The 18,079-nt window shown below is 37.2% G+C and overlaps 1 protein-coding gene across 4 annotated transcripts in view; it reads right to left on the bottom strand.

Annotated features, from left to right (window-relative positions):
* Nucleotides 1-5,612: 5,612 nt before the first annotated feature.
* Nucleotides 5,613-18,079, bottom strand: part of SMC1 (structural maintenance of chromosomes 1) — a 31,374-nt gene continuing 18,907 nt past the window's right edge. For 2 of the 4 annotated variants that reach the window (XM_086986764.1, XM_022801758.2), the window contains exons 2-11: nt 14,261-14,533; nt 13,571-13,725; nt 12,151-12,491; nt 10,997-11,374; nt 9,693-10,372; nt 9,172-9,592; nt 7,878-8,522; nt 7,371-7,609; nt 6,902-7,080; nt 5,613-6,387 (exon numbers count right to left, since the gene is read on the bottom strand). In XM_086986764.1, the coding sequence (XP_086842890.1) occupies nt 6,208-6,387; nt 6,902-7,080; nt 7,371-7,609; nt 7,878-8,522; nt 9,172-9,592; nt 9,693-10,372; nt 10,997-11,374; nt 12,151-12,491; nt 13,571-13,725; nt 14,261-14,456 (3,414 nt within the window). In that variant the 5' untranslated portion in view covers nt 14,457-14,533 and the 3' untranslated portion in view covers nt 5,613-6,207. Of the gene's footprint in view, nt 6,388-6,901; nt 7,081-7,370; nt 7,610-7,877; nt 8,523-9,171; nt 9,593-9,692; nt 10,373-10,996; nt 11,375-12,150; nt 12,492-13,570; nt 13,726-14,260; nt 14,534-15,677; nt 15,700-17,762; nt 17,904-18,079 lie in introns of those variants that run through there. The other 2 variants (XM_022801759.2, XM_086986763.1) reach the window with 2 other exon arrangements.

The raw sequence follows: 18,079 nt of genomic DNA, 5'->3' as shown, positions 1-18,079 counted from the left end.
ACAAGCTTAGGAGAAGTATGAATCGGTTATACTCAGTCGTGTACCAACAAAGAAAGCCTGGTACAAAGATGATTAGCTGAAACTGCAATTGATTGTACCGCCAGATTGCGTGTTGCATTTATCTACAAGTTTCCCCTCGTTCCGAAACGTCGCTACAATGTGCAAAATGATGGCATGCTTGAATCCAAAAGGGCATACATGATACAATTCTTAACTATCCCGACTGCAACGTGCAGAGCGGCTTTTCTAAGAATTAATTATCTTAGACAGCAAATAGCTCAAAAGAGTAATAATATAAATAATAATCGTAAGAATTCGAAGAGCTAGTATCAAATATAAGATGATTCACAACACAGCTACCTGGTAAATTCGAACCTATCCTTGTACACTTCATAATATAATATGAAGTCAAATAGAAATCCGATCACAAACAGTGTACGAATATTGATTCACATGCAAACAATCCAAAATAAATAATGGAATTGACGTTTTTTATATCTTTATTTTGCTTGTCTAGTTGCTTGCTACACATGTCAAATTTAGAAGACAAACAAAGCGTCGAGAAAATAAAAATGCAAAAAGATAGGTAAATTCTGTTATTAATAGTTATGTCTATTAAATCGATTATATTAAACAGTAATATTTTTCAATATAGGGTGATCCATATAAATTCGACATATTTATCATAATTTGCTTCTAAGTTTAAGCATATGTTTTAACAAGATGTTTTGCATGCGCTAAGAGAACCCAAAGGCGCCAAAAGTTCCTAAAATTATACTTATCTGGGTCTCTTAATTGGTAAAAGATACTTTCCTCTTAAAAGCAACCGCTAATTTCTGTATCAAAAATCTAGAGTTATCATCAATTTTACAAGATCGGTGATATGCTTTATAGCTAAAACAAGATAAATGCTGTAAATTATACAGCAATGCCCAGAACCAAGAACATTTCCTGGAATAAAAAAAATATACAATTTACATTTACTATACGAATAACCGATGTTTGCGCTTTGTATTTGGTCAAGCTTTTCGCATTTTGTTTCACTGAATTGCTTGGACCTATTCTAATAACACCAGAGTAGCTCAATATTTAGATTAGACCAAAAGACTGCTGTCTTCGGCTCTTTAGCGATGTTTTATTTTTTAGATAGCGGATCAAGCGCTCTGGAAACCTATCAATAATTGTACATGTATTGACCACTAAGTTACCACATTTGATTTCGCAATTTCGTGTTCCTGTGGGTGACGCGGTGCTTGTGCAACGTAGGCTATCAAATGCTTTTTTAATGCATGTTAGCAAAAGACATTACATAGGAATATGGAGATTTAAAACATTGGCTGATCTTAAGTCGCCTACTTCATACCTTGCCGACATAATTGTAACAAGTGTAGTTTTGCATTTTTCTCAAATATTCACCTTATGGATGTCCATATCTTTTAGAGCATCTACGTTAGTGTGTGTGTCATCTATAATTGTATATCAGACCAAGTTATCTGAACATACCATTAAACAGAAAATTTTACCTTGTGGAAGCCACGATTTTAGAGTTTTAGGTGGTGCCAAGCTAATTAAAGTCTATCATACACAGTTTCTTGGTAATAACTGTATTAATGGGGCTGCAAAGAATCGTGATTTTAGCCGACGGATACCACGGTGTCAATCTTCATTTCAATCAGAAGCTTCCTTAGATTTCTGGCATTATACATCATGTGCAGGATCTACTATAAGGTCCCTTCCCCCATAACTATATTTCTGTGCTTCGTAGATTTAGGCATTACAGTTATACTGTACACTTATTTACGCCAGATGAACTTCATAGGCTTAGAAATATGTCGCCTAAAGCCTTTTAACTTTGAATAATGGGCGGCGCGGTCTACAAGTATCTCTTTAAGTTTGTTGCCACGGTAATTATAAATATGAAGCTATCACTAGCTTAAATTTTAACGTTGGCAGAGGGTTGCCGTGCGGTTTTATAACTATGTTGGTGAAACCCTAGATAAGTCCAGCAAAACCCATCCCAACATAATCTTCTAATGAGGACAAGTCCTACACTGAAAAAGAAAATCCGAGGTGACACAGCAAGGATAGGTGTGGGCGTTAAAAAAGCATTGAATGAGATAGCTTAACATTATGTATATATATATATATATATTAATTAGGTTTGTCGATAGGTTTTTACCACATTTGTTTTTCGCCTCGCTTTTCCAGTTTCTGGTTTGGGGTTGTTAGATATTGTTGAAAAGTCATTCCTTGTTATCATTTTTTTCAGCTTAAAAAATCGTATGTTGAATTCGGCATCCAAGGTATTTGTCTTAGAAGTGCTAAGTTTTCTTAACCCTAAGAAATTTGCACACCGTCGTCTAGAAATTACTGTTCTTAAAAAAAGGCACAAAGCGAAAAGTTGAACGGTATTGGGGTCAAAGATGCTGTGTTCAACTTAGGAATGGACTTTTCAGCTATACAATCTTCGCTCTGTATGTTTTATCATTATTGTTGTCGTATGCTTATGTAAATTATAGAATTTGATACCGATTTTGAGTTTTGCGAGCAAAAGAGAGCGATTTTGCGGAACTTCTTATTCACCTAGACTAGAGTGCTATCGATCTGATAGGTGTCGAGTATACGGCAAGGTTGAGCGTTCCGCTCAAGTAAAGTAAGCATACTACTATGAAGCTAAGAAATGGTATTTTCTATTTAGAGAACCCACCACGGGTGACCGTTCAATTTCGGTGATAACTTTAACTAATTATCTAGTTGCCGCTGGTAATATTTATATATATACATATGCCGCTTTAATTTAATAAAAGAAAAAAAGATAAGATAAAAATGAATTTGTGTATAAACACTCTGAGAAAGGTGTCACTCAACTGTGGCTATAGCGCTCTTTTCTGCTCGTACTAATCCCTATTGCAATATGACCACGCAACAACCGGTTGAGGTACAAGAATCAACCTTACGTAGACCAGTAATCAGTGAGTTTAAAAGGATCAACGCAGTGTCTTTTTTCCAACGTATGAAGCACCACCGGCATTAAATGCTGCTAACGCCGACGACTAACTGGTAGCCTGTGATTACCTACCTGATGATGACAACATAGTGGCGACCGATTGTCGTTGATTTGTTGTGCATCCATCATCTAGGGGCCTCCCTTTCCCGGCTCCCTCTCAGCAGAATATCTGAATACTAATTTAGTACTTTTTCAGACACTAACAGTTCCTTCGAGGCGTAAATGTAACAAAGAGTAGACGAAGTTACACACTTTGAAAACGTACTACAACGACTTCAAGTAAAAAAAAAAAGTGGAAGATTCTTGAATACGATTTTATTGAGCTACGTAGAAAATAAGTTAAAAAAGTATACTGTTTAAGAACAGCAGCTGCCACAAACATATGTACGATGAGCAGTTCTCGTAGTACGACAGATTAGTGAGCTTATAAATGCTTAATGAGCAAATAAATGACGTCCGTCGGTTATGACAATTGTGGTTTCGATAATCTTAAAGTTTATGGGTTTTATATATTTATTTAGTTACCCAAAAGCATCCATGCAAACGAATGTTTCACTAGATTTGGATCTCGAATGTTGCTGAGTTTGATAATCAAGTGTAACTTTTTCGAGCAAAAATAACCAGTGAAGTACGTGATATTTGCTGTAGGTTATCCTTATCAGATTTATACTGCTTTATTGGGGTACTCTGAATGCAAGAGAGTGATTTAATATTTCTACGTATATTTTTGCGCGTAACGACAGAGTCATATTTAAAGGTGTAACGGACGGGTCTTTATATGAAAGGACCCATTACATTGCATTATATTTACGTTTGTATATGTATCTCTAAGAACTATCTAGAACTCAGATGTTTTAGTTTAAATTGTTTTTAAACTCAAACAATTTTTTCTAGTTTTTGTAGTTTATTAGTGTTAATTAAGCCATTCTGTCAAGAACTACGCCGCCCCATTAGATGGCACCGAATACTACGAAAATGAGAATATTGTTGCACGTTGTACAATCTTAACAAACTTCACATAAAACCTTTCTTAGATTGATTATTCTATTGTTCAGAGCTGTCATCTTTGCGACTTCAGCATTGTATCGCGTACACTATATATTCTCAGCTAAAAGAAGCTAAATAAACAAGATATAGATCTAAATATATGATATAACCTGAAAAATGCATTTGCATGTGCAATAGTACAATTGGAAAGCTAAAATGTAATGTACATAGACAATCAGGAACCCTAATATAAGTAAAAGTCATAGCTTCAGCCCCTGCGTTACCAGAAGCTATCCGAAGGCATCTATTAAAAGAAAATATCCTACCACTTATCAAATTTATTAGAGCGTTTCGAAGTTTATTGTTAGTCTAGTTTACAGTGCCATTGTTAAGCAATGCGACGGAAGTGAGCTATATACACCAGCGCGTTATGCACTTATGCACAATATTTAAATTTAAAGCTTTATACACAATTTTCAGCCAATTTTAAGCTCAATATAACGCTCTCATAATATGTATTTTATGAACATAAGAGTTATTTTCAGATCAAACTTTAGAATATTAAAATAATTTAGGTTGAGCCCGCATGGACATTTACTAAGCAATGTAGTGATTGTAGTACCAGGTCTATTAATATAATTTTCTTCGTGACCTCTAAAAGTATATTGTAAGTAGAATTGGGCTTCGTAACCGCAGAAGTACTAAAATTGCGTTGAGTAGAATAAACAGTAATCGCACATAAATTTTGAATATGTCTTTAGACACGCCTGATATGATGAATAATAAAGATGATTAGTACACCCGACTCTGCCACATAATCTCGATGACTCCTATCGTGCCACATGGGATACCTGTTATTATCACTCAGTGCTGTACACACGACAAAAAATCACCGATATGCAAAAAATGCAAATCAAGGCAAAATAGCGACAGTACGCTCTAATGGCTTATGTATATAACGCCGAGTAGCAAATTGTCATAGAGCGCATGGCGACTACGTGTGAGTAAAGAAACTACAAGCTGCAACAAAAAAGAGCAAATATGGGTCACCATTGAAAGTTATGAAACAGCTAAAATGTTATTCTTATATACTCAATAATGAAAATATGGCATTGCAATAGATTAGTGAAAAGAAAACACCATATTTACCCGTGTATAGAGCCTCAAAAATAGGTGTTTGGTAATAAGTTACTTTCAGTTAACCCACAAAGGATGTTGACAAATCGACAACTTCACACATCGTAGTAAACTCACCAAGTATCATCGATGGAACAAATAATTCATCAGAACAACCTAATGACAGTTGTGGAAGTTAATTTAACTGATAACGCGGCGCTTTCTAAAAACACCTACTGGCAAAAATTGTATAATAAAGGACTACAAAATTTTCACCTATATTTGTCAACTGGTGCCAGCATTAGTCATTATAATAAACTCGAAATTAAGAAGCTGTCATACGATACGTCGAATAGGGGGGTGTACTATACACTGATTTGCCTAAATATATAGTTGTAAAATACTTCCTATTTGATTTATAGTTCCTTAACCATTTAAATACTTATATACTGGACCACGATGTCCTCAGGTGTTTCAACGGTAAAATTAAGACGCCAACATCTCGTTCATAGCTCACATTGTGTTTTATCGAACGTAATAAACGACTCTGCATGTTAAAAAGGCAATATATATACTCATACATATATGACGGAAGTACACCAACTACATGCTTAATTATATATGTACATTTACCAAGAAATACTTCCTTTAATTGCTTTGAAGTGATATTAGAATCAGTCCCGACCCGAGGCCCATGCATGCAACGGTCACAGTTCAGTAGGTGAAAATCACACTACCAGGCGAATACTTCAGTAATAAAGTCTGGTCTTTAGAATTTGACCTTCGTACAAAGATTCTTTTCATAGGGCAACCCTAGACGCAATAAAAGCCACATTTTCAAATAATAAAAATGATTAATTTCACCTAAACTATTTAATAGTATGCGTGAATATATTTTTTTCCTTAATTTTGCGTCTAATGTGTTTGCAGTTACGTTTTTTGGTGTACATGTATTTTCATATATTTGAAATTGGGGAGACAATGAGAAGACGCAAAAGAGGTACTGTCAATATTCAGGAGTAAGGGCTCCATACGAAGGATTTTTTTCGAATACATTGCGCATGTGCAACTAAAAGAAGAGTAAACCATGTATTAACTTATACGAATGTATCCTCGTGTTCAGATAAATCAATTGTGTAGATCCGCGAAATGGTGCACTCGCCCGGATCTGGACAAATGCCCACTAGACAATCCGCGTGGCCATAAAATTCTTCCTTGAGAGAGATCACAATGCATTGAAATGAAGTCTGTGTCTTCTCACGAATGAACCGTGCCACCTGTTAACAAGATAAACGATAAAATAGGTGATTAAGATGAAGCAGCCAGTCGACGTAATTCATTAAAACAAGTACCGACGTAGGATCAAAAAAAGAATAACTTATAAATTTAGTGGGTACTGTTGCAGCTAAAAAATACAGGCTAAAGCCCCACATTACTCGACAAATACCTGTGTGAGTTCATAAACAACGTTTACACCTTAGCATTTACTGATTAGGCAGCTTGCTCTGTAGTTTGAAGATTTAAGATATTCTAAAGGTTTTTTTTTGTTTTGCGCACATTGTGTCCATATATAATATTACTAGAAATAATTTTTTCACACTTTTTCTAAACACTGCATACGGAAGGATCTTATATATATTATTTATAATATATATGAAGGAGTTTGCAAGGCTAAGAATTGCATAGGCGATTGCTATTGTACGACACACTATAGGCATTTAGCTAGAGGGATCGAAAAAAGTGAGTTAGAAAAAGGTCATTTTATTTATTTATTATTTGTTTTTAACTAACCTTTCCAATATTGGTATTATCAAGAGCAGCGTCAATTTCGTCAAGGACGAAGAAAGGCGCTGGCTGATACGAATGGATGGCGAAGAGCAGAGCTAAAGCAGCTACGGTTTTTTCCCCACCTGACAGATTTGACATAGGTTGAAATCGCTTTCCGGGAGCCACGCAGTTATAATTAATTCCTGGGTAAATTACGGTTAAGCAGTTGAAGTTAGTGGTTATGAATAACGTACGGTCTAGTAAGAATAACATCGAAAAACGCATTCTTCCGTTATATAATTGATAATTAAACTCTTATCTGATAAGAGTTCTCTACGTCTCTAATCGACACATAAAAATAAATATCCGAATACTTCCATCAAAGGTGTTGTTCAAAAATTGTGTCAAAAATGATGTTATCGTTTATCATGAAAACAGTTTGACAGAAGATTGAGTTTGACATGAAGCTTATCCTGTACATCAAAGTACTTACCTTCAAGATATGGTTCTTCGGGATTCTCGGGTCCAAGAAAAGCTTGCGCCGAAGGGTTGTTTGTAAGCGACTTATAAATTTCGTCGATACAGTTTGACACGTGCTCAAAGCATGTGTTAAACTTTTGAAAGCGTTCTCTCTTTACCAACTCGAAGTTAGACTTGGCCTTGCGCACCTTCTTGCGAGCATGTTCGAACTCAGTATCAGTATCTTTCAACCTCTCTTTCACGCTGTCGAGTCTAGCGAACCCAATCATACAATAGCACATTTTAATTTTATTAGGTCTAACACACTACTCACACACACACCACATTTACAATTTTGTTTGAGATACGGTAAACGACTAAAAATGCATTCACAAGCTGGAATTATTATGCATTTAAGGAGCTACAAAATAGTAACACGAAAAACAAAAATATCCGATAACACAAGGCCAAATATTTCTCAAAAAGCGGTAATCAAGTCGTCATTGAATTTCATAAATATTTACTCTTCTAGCGCACTTACTTTTCCATGGCCTTGAAATTAGGAGCCTGAATACGTTGCAGCATATTTGTCATGTCGTTTATTTCTTTTTCCATTCGCGCGGTAATCTTCCGCACTTCTTCCGGTGTGTCAACCTCTTGTTGCTCCTCGGACAATTGATTATAATCGATTTCCATTGCAGCCTCTCTAGCATACATTTGTGACATGACATTCGTTCCTTGACTTAAATTCTGATTTCCCTGGCCTTCTTCGCCGTCTTCCTGCAGGACGATATCTTCCATTGATCCCCGAATCAGGGGAATACGTATCCCTTCGAGCTTACAGCTTTGAAGAAGTGTATGTCGTTCGCTTCGCTTCTGCTCGAGTTTGGCCTCTGCTTGTGTGACAGTTTTTTGCACGCCAGTAACCTCTTTTTGTTGTGCAGTCAGTCTCTTACGTATTTCTGCTACCTCCTCATCAATTTCATCCACTCTAATCTTTTTCGACTGCCGCTCATTTTTAAGTGTCGAGATGGCTTCCATTTGTTGCTCAATCAGCTCTTTTTGCTTCTGTTCTATTTCTTTCAGTCGACCCAGTTCCTGTTGATCCTGTTCTACGGTTCCAGTCCATTTATTTACCAAAGCCAATGTGTCCTTAGTACGTTCGTACTCAAGGTGAGAAGCAATTCTAAGAAAAAGGTATCGTTATTTGCACAGTTTTATCCAACCGTACTCAAATTGGTATAATTCGCATTTGAAATCAGGTCATATATTTAATCAGATATTTCGAATAGTTAAGCGTTAGGTTATGGGCTTCAAACAGCGATCTTGTTTAGAGGTTCCGCGAAGTCAGTATATCAGGTATTTCCAGTTCCTAAAGATCTTGCTATTTCTATACATACCGTTTTATTTTCGCGCCTGGTCCCACTCAATTATCCTGATACATAATTTATGCAATGTATGCTAAAATAGGGCTCTTAAATCTTACATCTGGTACGGGCGTTAAGGATTTCTTCAGACGGTTGGTTTCCAGTACAAAATGGCGTGTGCCTAGATCCTAGATTATCTCATGTATTTCTCAATTCAGTAGGCAAACACGTCACCACTGCACCACTACAGGCACGCGCTACGTACGCTGTTGCTTTACTCCACACTTGTGCTATTGTACAGGTGGTTAAGCAACGAGGCCCCCAGGGACGGGAAATGACTGACACCGCACCCGAAACGGAAAATTAACCAGCCTACGCTGCACGTACATTACAAGATGAAAACTGTTTAACTGATAGAAGATGTTTTTCAGTACCCTTGGTAACATGTAAAGAGCCAAAAAAACTAACCTGTTCTTTTGGTTTTCAAGCTCTGCACGTTGTTTCTCTCTTTCCTGGCTAGCGTGTAACTCCCTCTCCTCATACTCACGAATATTCGCCACCCCAATCTGCTCACAAAAATCGCGAAATACATCATCCTCAACGGTATTCTGGCGGGCTTTTATTTCATTAATGCGGCCTTCCCGTTCACGCATACTTTGCTCAAGCTGCTTCACTCTAGGCTCAAATGTGGCATAATCCTTCTCGAGCTTTTCTATTTCACTTCGTAGAGAATTTGTTACTTTTTTCTCGGTATTATCTTTATCTGTTTTTGAGTACTTGATCCGAGTTTCAAGACCTTTGATCTGGGACTCGATTGTTGTTAGGTCACTCTCTTTTCGCGCAGTTTTCATTGCCTCACGAAGATCTTCTTGCAGCTTTTCTTTTTGATCTGAAATTGCATACAAACATTAAATATACATTGACTTTGTGATCCTCACATTAATAATTTAATTTTACAAGTTATAATGAATTTGCGATTCCGTTCTTACCCTTCAATTTATGGAAATCCTTGTCATCCCAACGCTTAGCCCTCTTGGCTAGGTCGGAGCTACCTCCCGATATGAACCCGTTTTTTTGATAATAGGTTCCATCAAGTGCTACGGCATCATATCGTTTTCCGTCCGGAGACTGGAAAGCCACTTTGGCTGCATCTTCGGCTGTCTCACACACTAGTGCATTATTTGTTGCATAAAGAACAGCTTTCTTGATGCTTAATGGCTCGTATTTCAGCACGTCGTACAGCAGTTTAACGTTAGGTACGTCTTTAAATTCTCTAAGACGTTCTTTAAGAGGTTTGAAATCGATGTAATCCAGAGGTAGAAAAGTTTCAGCCTCAAGCATTTGTTCTTTGAGATATTGGATGCACGCTCGCCCAGTCTTTTCAGTATCAACGACAATGGCCTCCATATTTCGTCCTAACACCTTAGTTAGTGCAACGTTATATTTCTTGTGAATCGGGTGGCATAAATTAACAAGTCGGTCATGTACACCAGGATACAATTTTTTGAAATGCTCTACAATTTCTGACTTCCTTTTGCGTCGAGCGTCCTCATGTTTATCTACTTTAGCGTCTCCCAGCGAAGCACAAACGTCTTCAAATTTTTGTGTTAGTTCCTGGTGCCTCTTCTTTGCCTCGACAACTTCTACACGAAGCTTCTTTTCTTCCTCCCTAAAACATTGTAACCATCAATTAGTTCGCAATTATTAAAAATGTTATATGTGTGCAAGTACCCGTAGCCTACACGGTTACTAAGAAACTATTATGTGTCTGGTAAAGTATGTCTGGTACTATGTAAATCGAAGTTATCTTTACGATCTTAACATGCTGAGAACATGAAATATTTTTCTCAGCATGTGTAAAAATATAGCTGCCTTCATCCCATTTGCTCTCTGACTTCTGTTCAAGTTGAAAGAATGAAATAACTTAATCGATTCCTTCGGCCTTTTTATTTGTTCCTCTTTGAAGTAAGCATGCTAAAAGAAGTTTACACAGTGTAGACGTGAATTTGCATAAATATACAGCTAACTTAATGCGTAATGGCGAAAAAAACAATGTTAAGCCTTGTTGGAAAGTAAAAGTCACCTAATAACATTGCCATCAATATTCGGTAAAACGATCAAAATGGACTTAACATCCAGATATGATATATGGTGATGTGCGGTCCACTTATATTTGACCAAGGCTAATTATAGTTTTATGATAATTGTATAATATGTGTCAACAAATAATGTACAAATTATGTAAGACGACTTTTGTAGAACAAAGGTCCAAACATATTTTAAGATCGCCTACTTGAGATCTTGCAGTGAATTTTCGCTGGTCTTAATGTAGTCGACAAGCTTGTTAATTCGCCGCTGATTCTCTTCAAGCTCAGCTTTCTTTTGTTTCAACTTCGCCTCACACTCGTTTCTTTTACGCAATTCATTGTCTAGATGGTCTTGATCTGTTTTTTGCTCTCTCGCTACCGAATCGTACTCTTGCAGTGCGGCTGAAGCCATTTTACCGGCTTTCTCCTTTAACCGATTATATTCCTTGACCTGACTCTCTTCCAATGATACGTCGCGACCCTTTCGGGCCGCCGTTTCAATACTTTCCTGCTCGTACGCCTCGATCTTCTTTTCTACTTGAGAAAGTTCATGCTCTAGCTCTTCAATTTCGCCTTGGTGGCTTCTATAAATGAAGTCAATAGATAAGTAAAGTACAACATCAGTTAGTTATGAAAGGAAACACATAAGCATAAACAGACCGAAAGTCTGTTTGCATGAAAATGTGAGGTATCTTAAAAACCACAATTGCACATGCTAGCAGATATCATTGCCAAGTTAAATATAGTTCAATACTAGATGCCAAGTTCTTACTGATTTAGAGTCTAGAAGCTACAAATTAAGAACAATCATATTTGCTGATTTCTGTTGGTTATAAGTCTAAATGTAATAATAAATTGCGAAGCATGAAACGCTAAAGGTTCTATAAAATCGATTAAGGTGATTTGCTTTATTTCCCATGCCATCAAGCAAGGGTGCATGAGATGTGCTTCGTACGATGCCGAACAGCACGGCTGCAAGCCCACGCGCTTAAAGGCTTGAAATTTCACGCGCCTAAGGTTGCCTCAGTTTTTCTAAGTTTACTGAGTTTTTTTTTTCTATCATGCGCATTTCGATCTTGATACCACGCCGTACGGTCTTTATGTCTGGGAAAAGTAATTTTTATTTTTAAGATTACAAAAATTAATCCAGAATTATTAGCGATGCTTTGTGTTTCACTTGTGTACCGATCACATAGATGAACTAACGAAAGAGTGCTACCCATCACCAAAAACCGGGAGTGTTCGCCATGCCTTTGCTTACATATTTTGTAAGTATGCAAGTAATATATTTATATGCGCATGCACATCACTAAAAAGAAGTAAAAAAACATGTAACTGATTCAAATTAATGAGCACATACTTATGAGTTTTTGTTGCGGCCTCAAGAGATTTCTTCGCCGCATCAAGTTTCTTCTGCATGTGTGCAGTCTTTTCTTTTGCTTTTATATAAGCTGGCTTCCTTTTATTTAATTCGACATCAGCATCACGGTGAGTCTGTTCAACCTTCGCTAGTTCTCTTTGCGCTTTGCCAACATCTTTCTTTTTTTCTTTAAGTTCTGCTTCAATTTTGTCCTTCCTTCGGTTAACTTCGGCTAACTGAACGTTCTTTTTTTGTAACTCCTCTTCGCATTCTCGACTTTCGCGTTCTTGGTGAAAGAGTCGGAAGAGATGAAGATTCACTTGCTTTGTGCCTACATCCTCCTGAAAAATCATTGGTTATCACCCAAATAGCAGTTTTTCCTATTTTTGTCAGAGTAACATCACCATCTACTTCACATCTATTTGCCGCAGAAGTTTTGCGATATAGCCATCTGATGGACTTTCTCTTAGAATGTACGAAGTAATCTGCCGCCCGGTTTCTAGACTTTATATCAACGTACATTACGTTCCTGAGCAGGTTAATTAATATTTTTCCTTAATTTCATGGAACTATTGTGAAAATTTTTCTCAAGTTTATGCATAAAATTTGGCATTTTTAATTGCTTCCGCATGCCAAACATTACTAACTACCGATTAAATATTGTCTTTAATTTAAAAAACTTTTCTTCATCCTGCAACGTGTGTAATTGTGTTCTGTAGCGAGCATAATTTTGCGTTGAGTTCACGGTGAAAAGATGAACGTGCCGGCCAGCAAAAGACAACATTTTGACACTTCTCTGTTCTCCGCTTGACAACTGGAAATCTAGGTTTTTAAGTAATTTCGATGAAGTGAAGATGCTCGGTGATAGCCATTTAGTCGCAATTCATAATTTCGGCGCATTTTTTGACTTGTTTAAGAATTAGCTTGCTTTAAAACGTCAACGCGTGGCTGTGCGTTTTCCAGGTTCAGGATGGCATTTTGAACTTAGCCACCCAACCCTATACGCTTCGTTGAGCTTTGGTGTAGTCTCAAATTTGATATCGACACTTTTTATTCCTGGTAATAAGCAATATACAATAAATGCTTAGCGTACCCATCTTTGATATACATTTCCACTCACCACGGAACATCATCGCAACATGTTTGCGGAAGCAAGAACGTGCTTTTGGAATATCCATATAACACTTGGCATATAACACAAGTGAGTTTTGGGAAAAACAATAAAAGATCATAACTGGAAACACGCGTTTACATGTCCCCCCCCCCCCCCAAAAGAAAGAAAGCTGAAAGCCGCCATTTTCATTGAGTCCTAGAAGGTTCAATAAGTATTAGCTATAGAAGTGTAAGGCAGAACACACTAACAACTAAGCACACTTTATATATCATCAGCGGAGTTACCAATAATAATTGCTGAACAAACCTTAAGCTTTTGATATTTTTCAGCCTCTTGCTTCTCAATCTGGGCTTCCTTTCGCTCTGCAGCAATTCCTTTCTTTTTTTGATAGGTACACTGAGTCTCTTCTTCTGCTGAAATCATCTCCTTTTTACAACGTTCGTACTCCGCTTTGTGATCGCCTAATGGAAAGTAAGCAAACTTTCTAGTCAAGTCAAAGGAATCTTCTATTCAATGGAGTATGTTATGAGAATTTTACCGACTTATAGTAAGTCAAGCTTAATATTCATACACCTTATCTCACATGTTCCAAATTTTTCTTACTCATGAAATTATAATTAACTGTAGCATTTCAAAAGTGGGTTAACTTGTTTTTATGTAATTTGAGCCAGCCTAACGTTGAAATACACAGCCTAGAATGGATCCGTTATAAATATGGTACCATACTGTATGTGGGTAGATAAAGGTAAGTTAGTAAAAAGGGCCGTTCCTCTTAGAGGCTTCTGTTAGAAAAAGTTTAAAATTTTAAGAGAAGCTGTTTGAATTTACGTACTTAAAAAATATGAACCTGAGTCTCAGCTTGTGCTTTCCCTACCTTTTGTTTCAGCATCGGCACAAATTACATACATAGCAGTACGTGACTAATCTAAATAAAATTATAAATATTACAAAACGACTTTTATCCACCAATGATCTCAAGGAAAACTTATCACGTACCTGATCGGCTAATTTCTTCAAAAAGAACTGTACGCTCTTTTGGATTTTTCATCGCAATGCTCTCAACAGCACCCTGAAACACTAGAAAGTTCTTGGCCTTAACATTAATTCCCAGAATTTCAAGCTTTTGAAGATAGTGTTCCGCCGAGCAGGCGACTCCATTGATCAGATATTCTGACGTAGAACCAGTCACCATGCGTGTAAACTGTAGATCAGACCCGTCATCATGTTCGTAGACGGCTTTTACATGAGCCCTGGATGCTACCGGTTGGCCTTTAAAGAATTAGACAGATTGTTATCAGTATTCTGAGAATATTCCGAAATAAAAGATTGTATACAAAAGGAGAATATATATAGAATAGAGTCATACGGATCAAACTTTGCTTAATGGTATCATTGAAAGCAAACGCTGCTTTTGGAGAAAAAATCTACTAGTGTATTTGTCGATGCCTCTTCTGTTGTGTGGCCTAAATGGGCTCATTATGACCCGTTCACTTTTAAGAAGGTATCTATTGAAAACACTCATGTATATTGACCCATACACCCTCACAATACAATTATATGGGCCAGAGGTGAGGCTACGTGAACCACTAATAATTTCGAGCGAAAAAGTCAGTCGTTTAATAAAGCCAAAAGAAAAATGCTTTTCGTCTTAGAAAGGGCACTGATCATAAGTAAAAGAACGTTGCTTTATAATCATCCACAGCCAACTTAGGTAGGTCAAAGATTATAATTCGTCTACCAGAGATTCACGTAAATTCTGAATTCACATAAGTGAAGCTGGGTTTTAGATGGGACAAGTACTTGCATATTCACAAGTTACATTTTGTTCGAAAAATGCGGAGAAACGGTAAGAATGTGACACAGTTTTCTCAAGCTAACATGAAAGCCCTGAAACCTGTACTGCCTCATACCTGTAGTGCATGATTCTGGAATAAACATTCATACTAAATTCTTATCCACAATTTTAATCCTGTGTTGTGATGGGCATGTTAGTAATGTTGTTTTATCCAAATAATGCGCTACATTAATAGTAAGTAAAGCTTCTTTCAGAGGCTTGTGTGTAACGATTATGTGTAAAAATACTGTTCCTCAATTTAACTTATGTTACACATATGCGCATTTCTACTAAAAAAGTTGTACCCTGAGGCCATTTAGTTCTTTCAATTTTTTTTTTGTAAAATTAGGACTGACAGCACACGGTTTTATGTGTACTCGAAACGCAGTGAATTAAATGTGGTCGACCAAAATCCAGTTACTTAAATTGCACTATATTTGTAACGCGTATGCATTTTAAAAAATCGAGAAGTTTAATAGTATTACACTATACATTTTAACGCTACTTTGCTAGAAAAAAACGATATATACACTAAGTTTCATACGGCCCCATCTACCCTTCTATATCGTCGGTAATTACCAAACATAAATTATTGCCTCAAAAGCGATTTTCTCTAGTGGTAGCACGCCCTCTTTGCGTTTGGCCGTCATATATTGCAGTTCGCTGATGTCCATGCCTGTCTTTCTCGGACTTCTCAATGGGCGTATGGGATTATAAGTCACATCCCGACAAACGTACAGATGTGCCTAATGTTTAACTGGAATTCGCTTATTCGCGAATCAGTTTCAGCTTGCTCCAAGCCATCACAGCTAGCACCGATACTTAATTGGCCGTGGCATGCTGCCACTTCTGACTCATAAAGTTTTCGGAACGGCAGGAGCCCCTCACGTCTTCGTAAGACTACCTGAATGAGGAACAACCCGACGAATTCAGACGGAAGTTTTTTCTCCTAGAAGGACAAGTTTAGGTACTTGGAACTTATCACACATGTGTAACATTTTGCTAGATACGGTGGTACTTCCCATAAAGAGCACTAAAGAAGTCTTGACTTCCACTTATGTCCTCATCGTTGTAATCACTGACTTGAAGCAGTGTTTCGTCCGTTTCGAGAGATTTCTGCAAGGAAGCCCAAGCAGGTGCTAACATACTCACTGCTGTCCCTAAGCCCCGTAAGGACAATGGCAACAGGATTCGTCATATGAGCGGTCTTAGCACCCTAACTACTTCCATTTTGCCCATACATGGCATAATCTTGTTAGTCGACTACTCAGCTCTTTCCTATTTCTACCATGTTTGGTCCTTGCCCCGTTCTAGGTATGAGCTACCGAGTTTAGCCGTCAACTATGCATCAACTACCGGCTAAAATTTAGTTTATTCAACTGGCAGAGCTCTTCGTATTGGCCAAAATGTATGGACACGGATATATTATTGTATGCGTTAAAAGTACGCAATAATACGCATATCTAAAAAAACTTCCTTAAAAGCCAAAATCGAAGAATCTTTTAACGCATATTTAGTATATTGAACAGTGTTGGAAAGAAAATCGCAAGTCGCATTTTAGCAACCGATCTCACCTCTCCTGTCCCTATCCTCAGTAAAAAGAATTTTTATGTACTTAGTGTTATTTTGTGTACAAAAGAAATAACAGCTGACTAGAAAAGTGGTGAGAACCGTCGAGATTTCAACTCTCACAAATAACGAACATAGTTCCAAAAAAATACATTCTTTATAGCCATAAAGCATACAATGACAAAAGAAGTGTTCTTATAAAAATGAAATTCAGTCTTGTTGCTTTTAAGCAATAATGTACAGCATATGTACTTAACATTGTGAATTCTTGTGTGAAGGCTCTTATGTCGCGCTTTTTATAGAATTCAGTCCCGAAATCCCAATTTACTTTGATAATGTAAGGTGTAATAAACAGAGTGTAGGAGCAGACCACAAACACTTTTTAGCTACTACTTGTACAGCGCCTAGAAAGGATTATAATGCACATGTAATTTTATATATCTGTGCATAACTAAAATCATACCGGTCTTACTGTGTACGCCCGCATACTTGCGGAAAAACTGGATACTACTTCGTTGGGCAATAAACTAGGTGGATGATACGGGGAAGTAGGAATAGCTAAAAATGGTTTTCAGTTTTCTACTACATAACTCATTCTTTTCCAATGTCTTACAACTCACCCCTTTTGTAGGCCGCTGGCACTTTAAATTTTAAATTTTAGACGAATATTGGATTTCAAAAAACGCTTATAACGACTATGGAGCCAACTTTTGCTATTTCATACGTAGTTCGAAATTAACCTTCCACTGCCGCTCAGCAACTTGATCTAAGACAGTTTGTTAGAAGGTTATATAACCTACACATTCATCATATGTTTGTTGGCCTAACATATGGCCTAAAAAAAAAATTCTAAACAAATGCTAAATCTTAAAAGGGTTCAAGTTGCCGTACTTGTAGGATGTATAACGCATGTAGAATGCATGAAATTTATTTTAGATAAATGCAGAGCAGTGACACCAATTATTTATGGCATTTTATTTTGGTGTCGCGTGATTGCCGTTGAAATGAATCTATGTATCATTAATCTGCAGGTTATCGCTCCGCTGATCCGATGTGCTGCATTAACCTTGGTAGAGGAAAACAAAAATTGCAAACCTTGTCATAACATTTCAAGTGGTTGTATGATTTTCTTTTTCCGTAACCTCCTCCGTTAACCAAACCAAGCTGGCCCATCCAATCTATAGCCTCTCCACTTGAATAGGTCACGACGTGTTCAGTCTACCTATCTTCACTGTAAAAATCACGACACTCTTCCAACAATCACGGCTGTAGGGTTAGTAACGACAACATATAGGAGGTATCTGTCCATCAAAAGACACGATAATCATGATGGACCCTTCTTACACCATCGACTGGCACTACGATGTCTGGCTTAAAGATTACTAGAGCTGGTAAAAGGTGCTAGAGAGGTG

Source organism: Varroa destructor, unplaced genomic scaffold, assembly GCF_002443255.2.
Source record: "Varroa destructor unplaced genomic scaffold, Vdes_3.0 BEIS01000004.1, whole genome shotgun sequence".
NCBI lineage: Eukaryota > Metazoa > Arthropoda > Arachnida > Mesostigmata > Varroidae > Varroa > Varroa destructor.
This window is presented reverse-complemented; position numbering and strand designations above follow the sequence as displayed.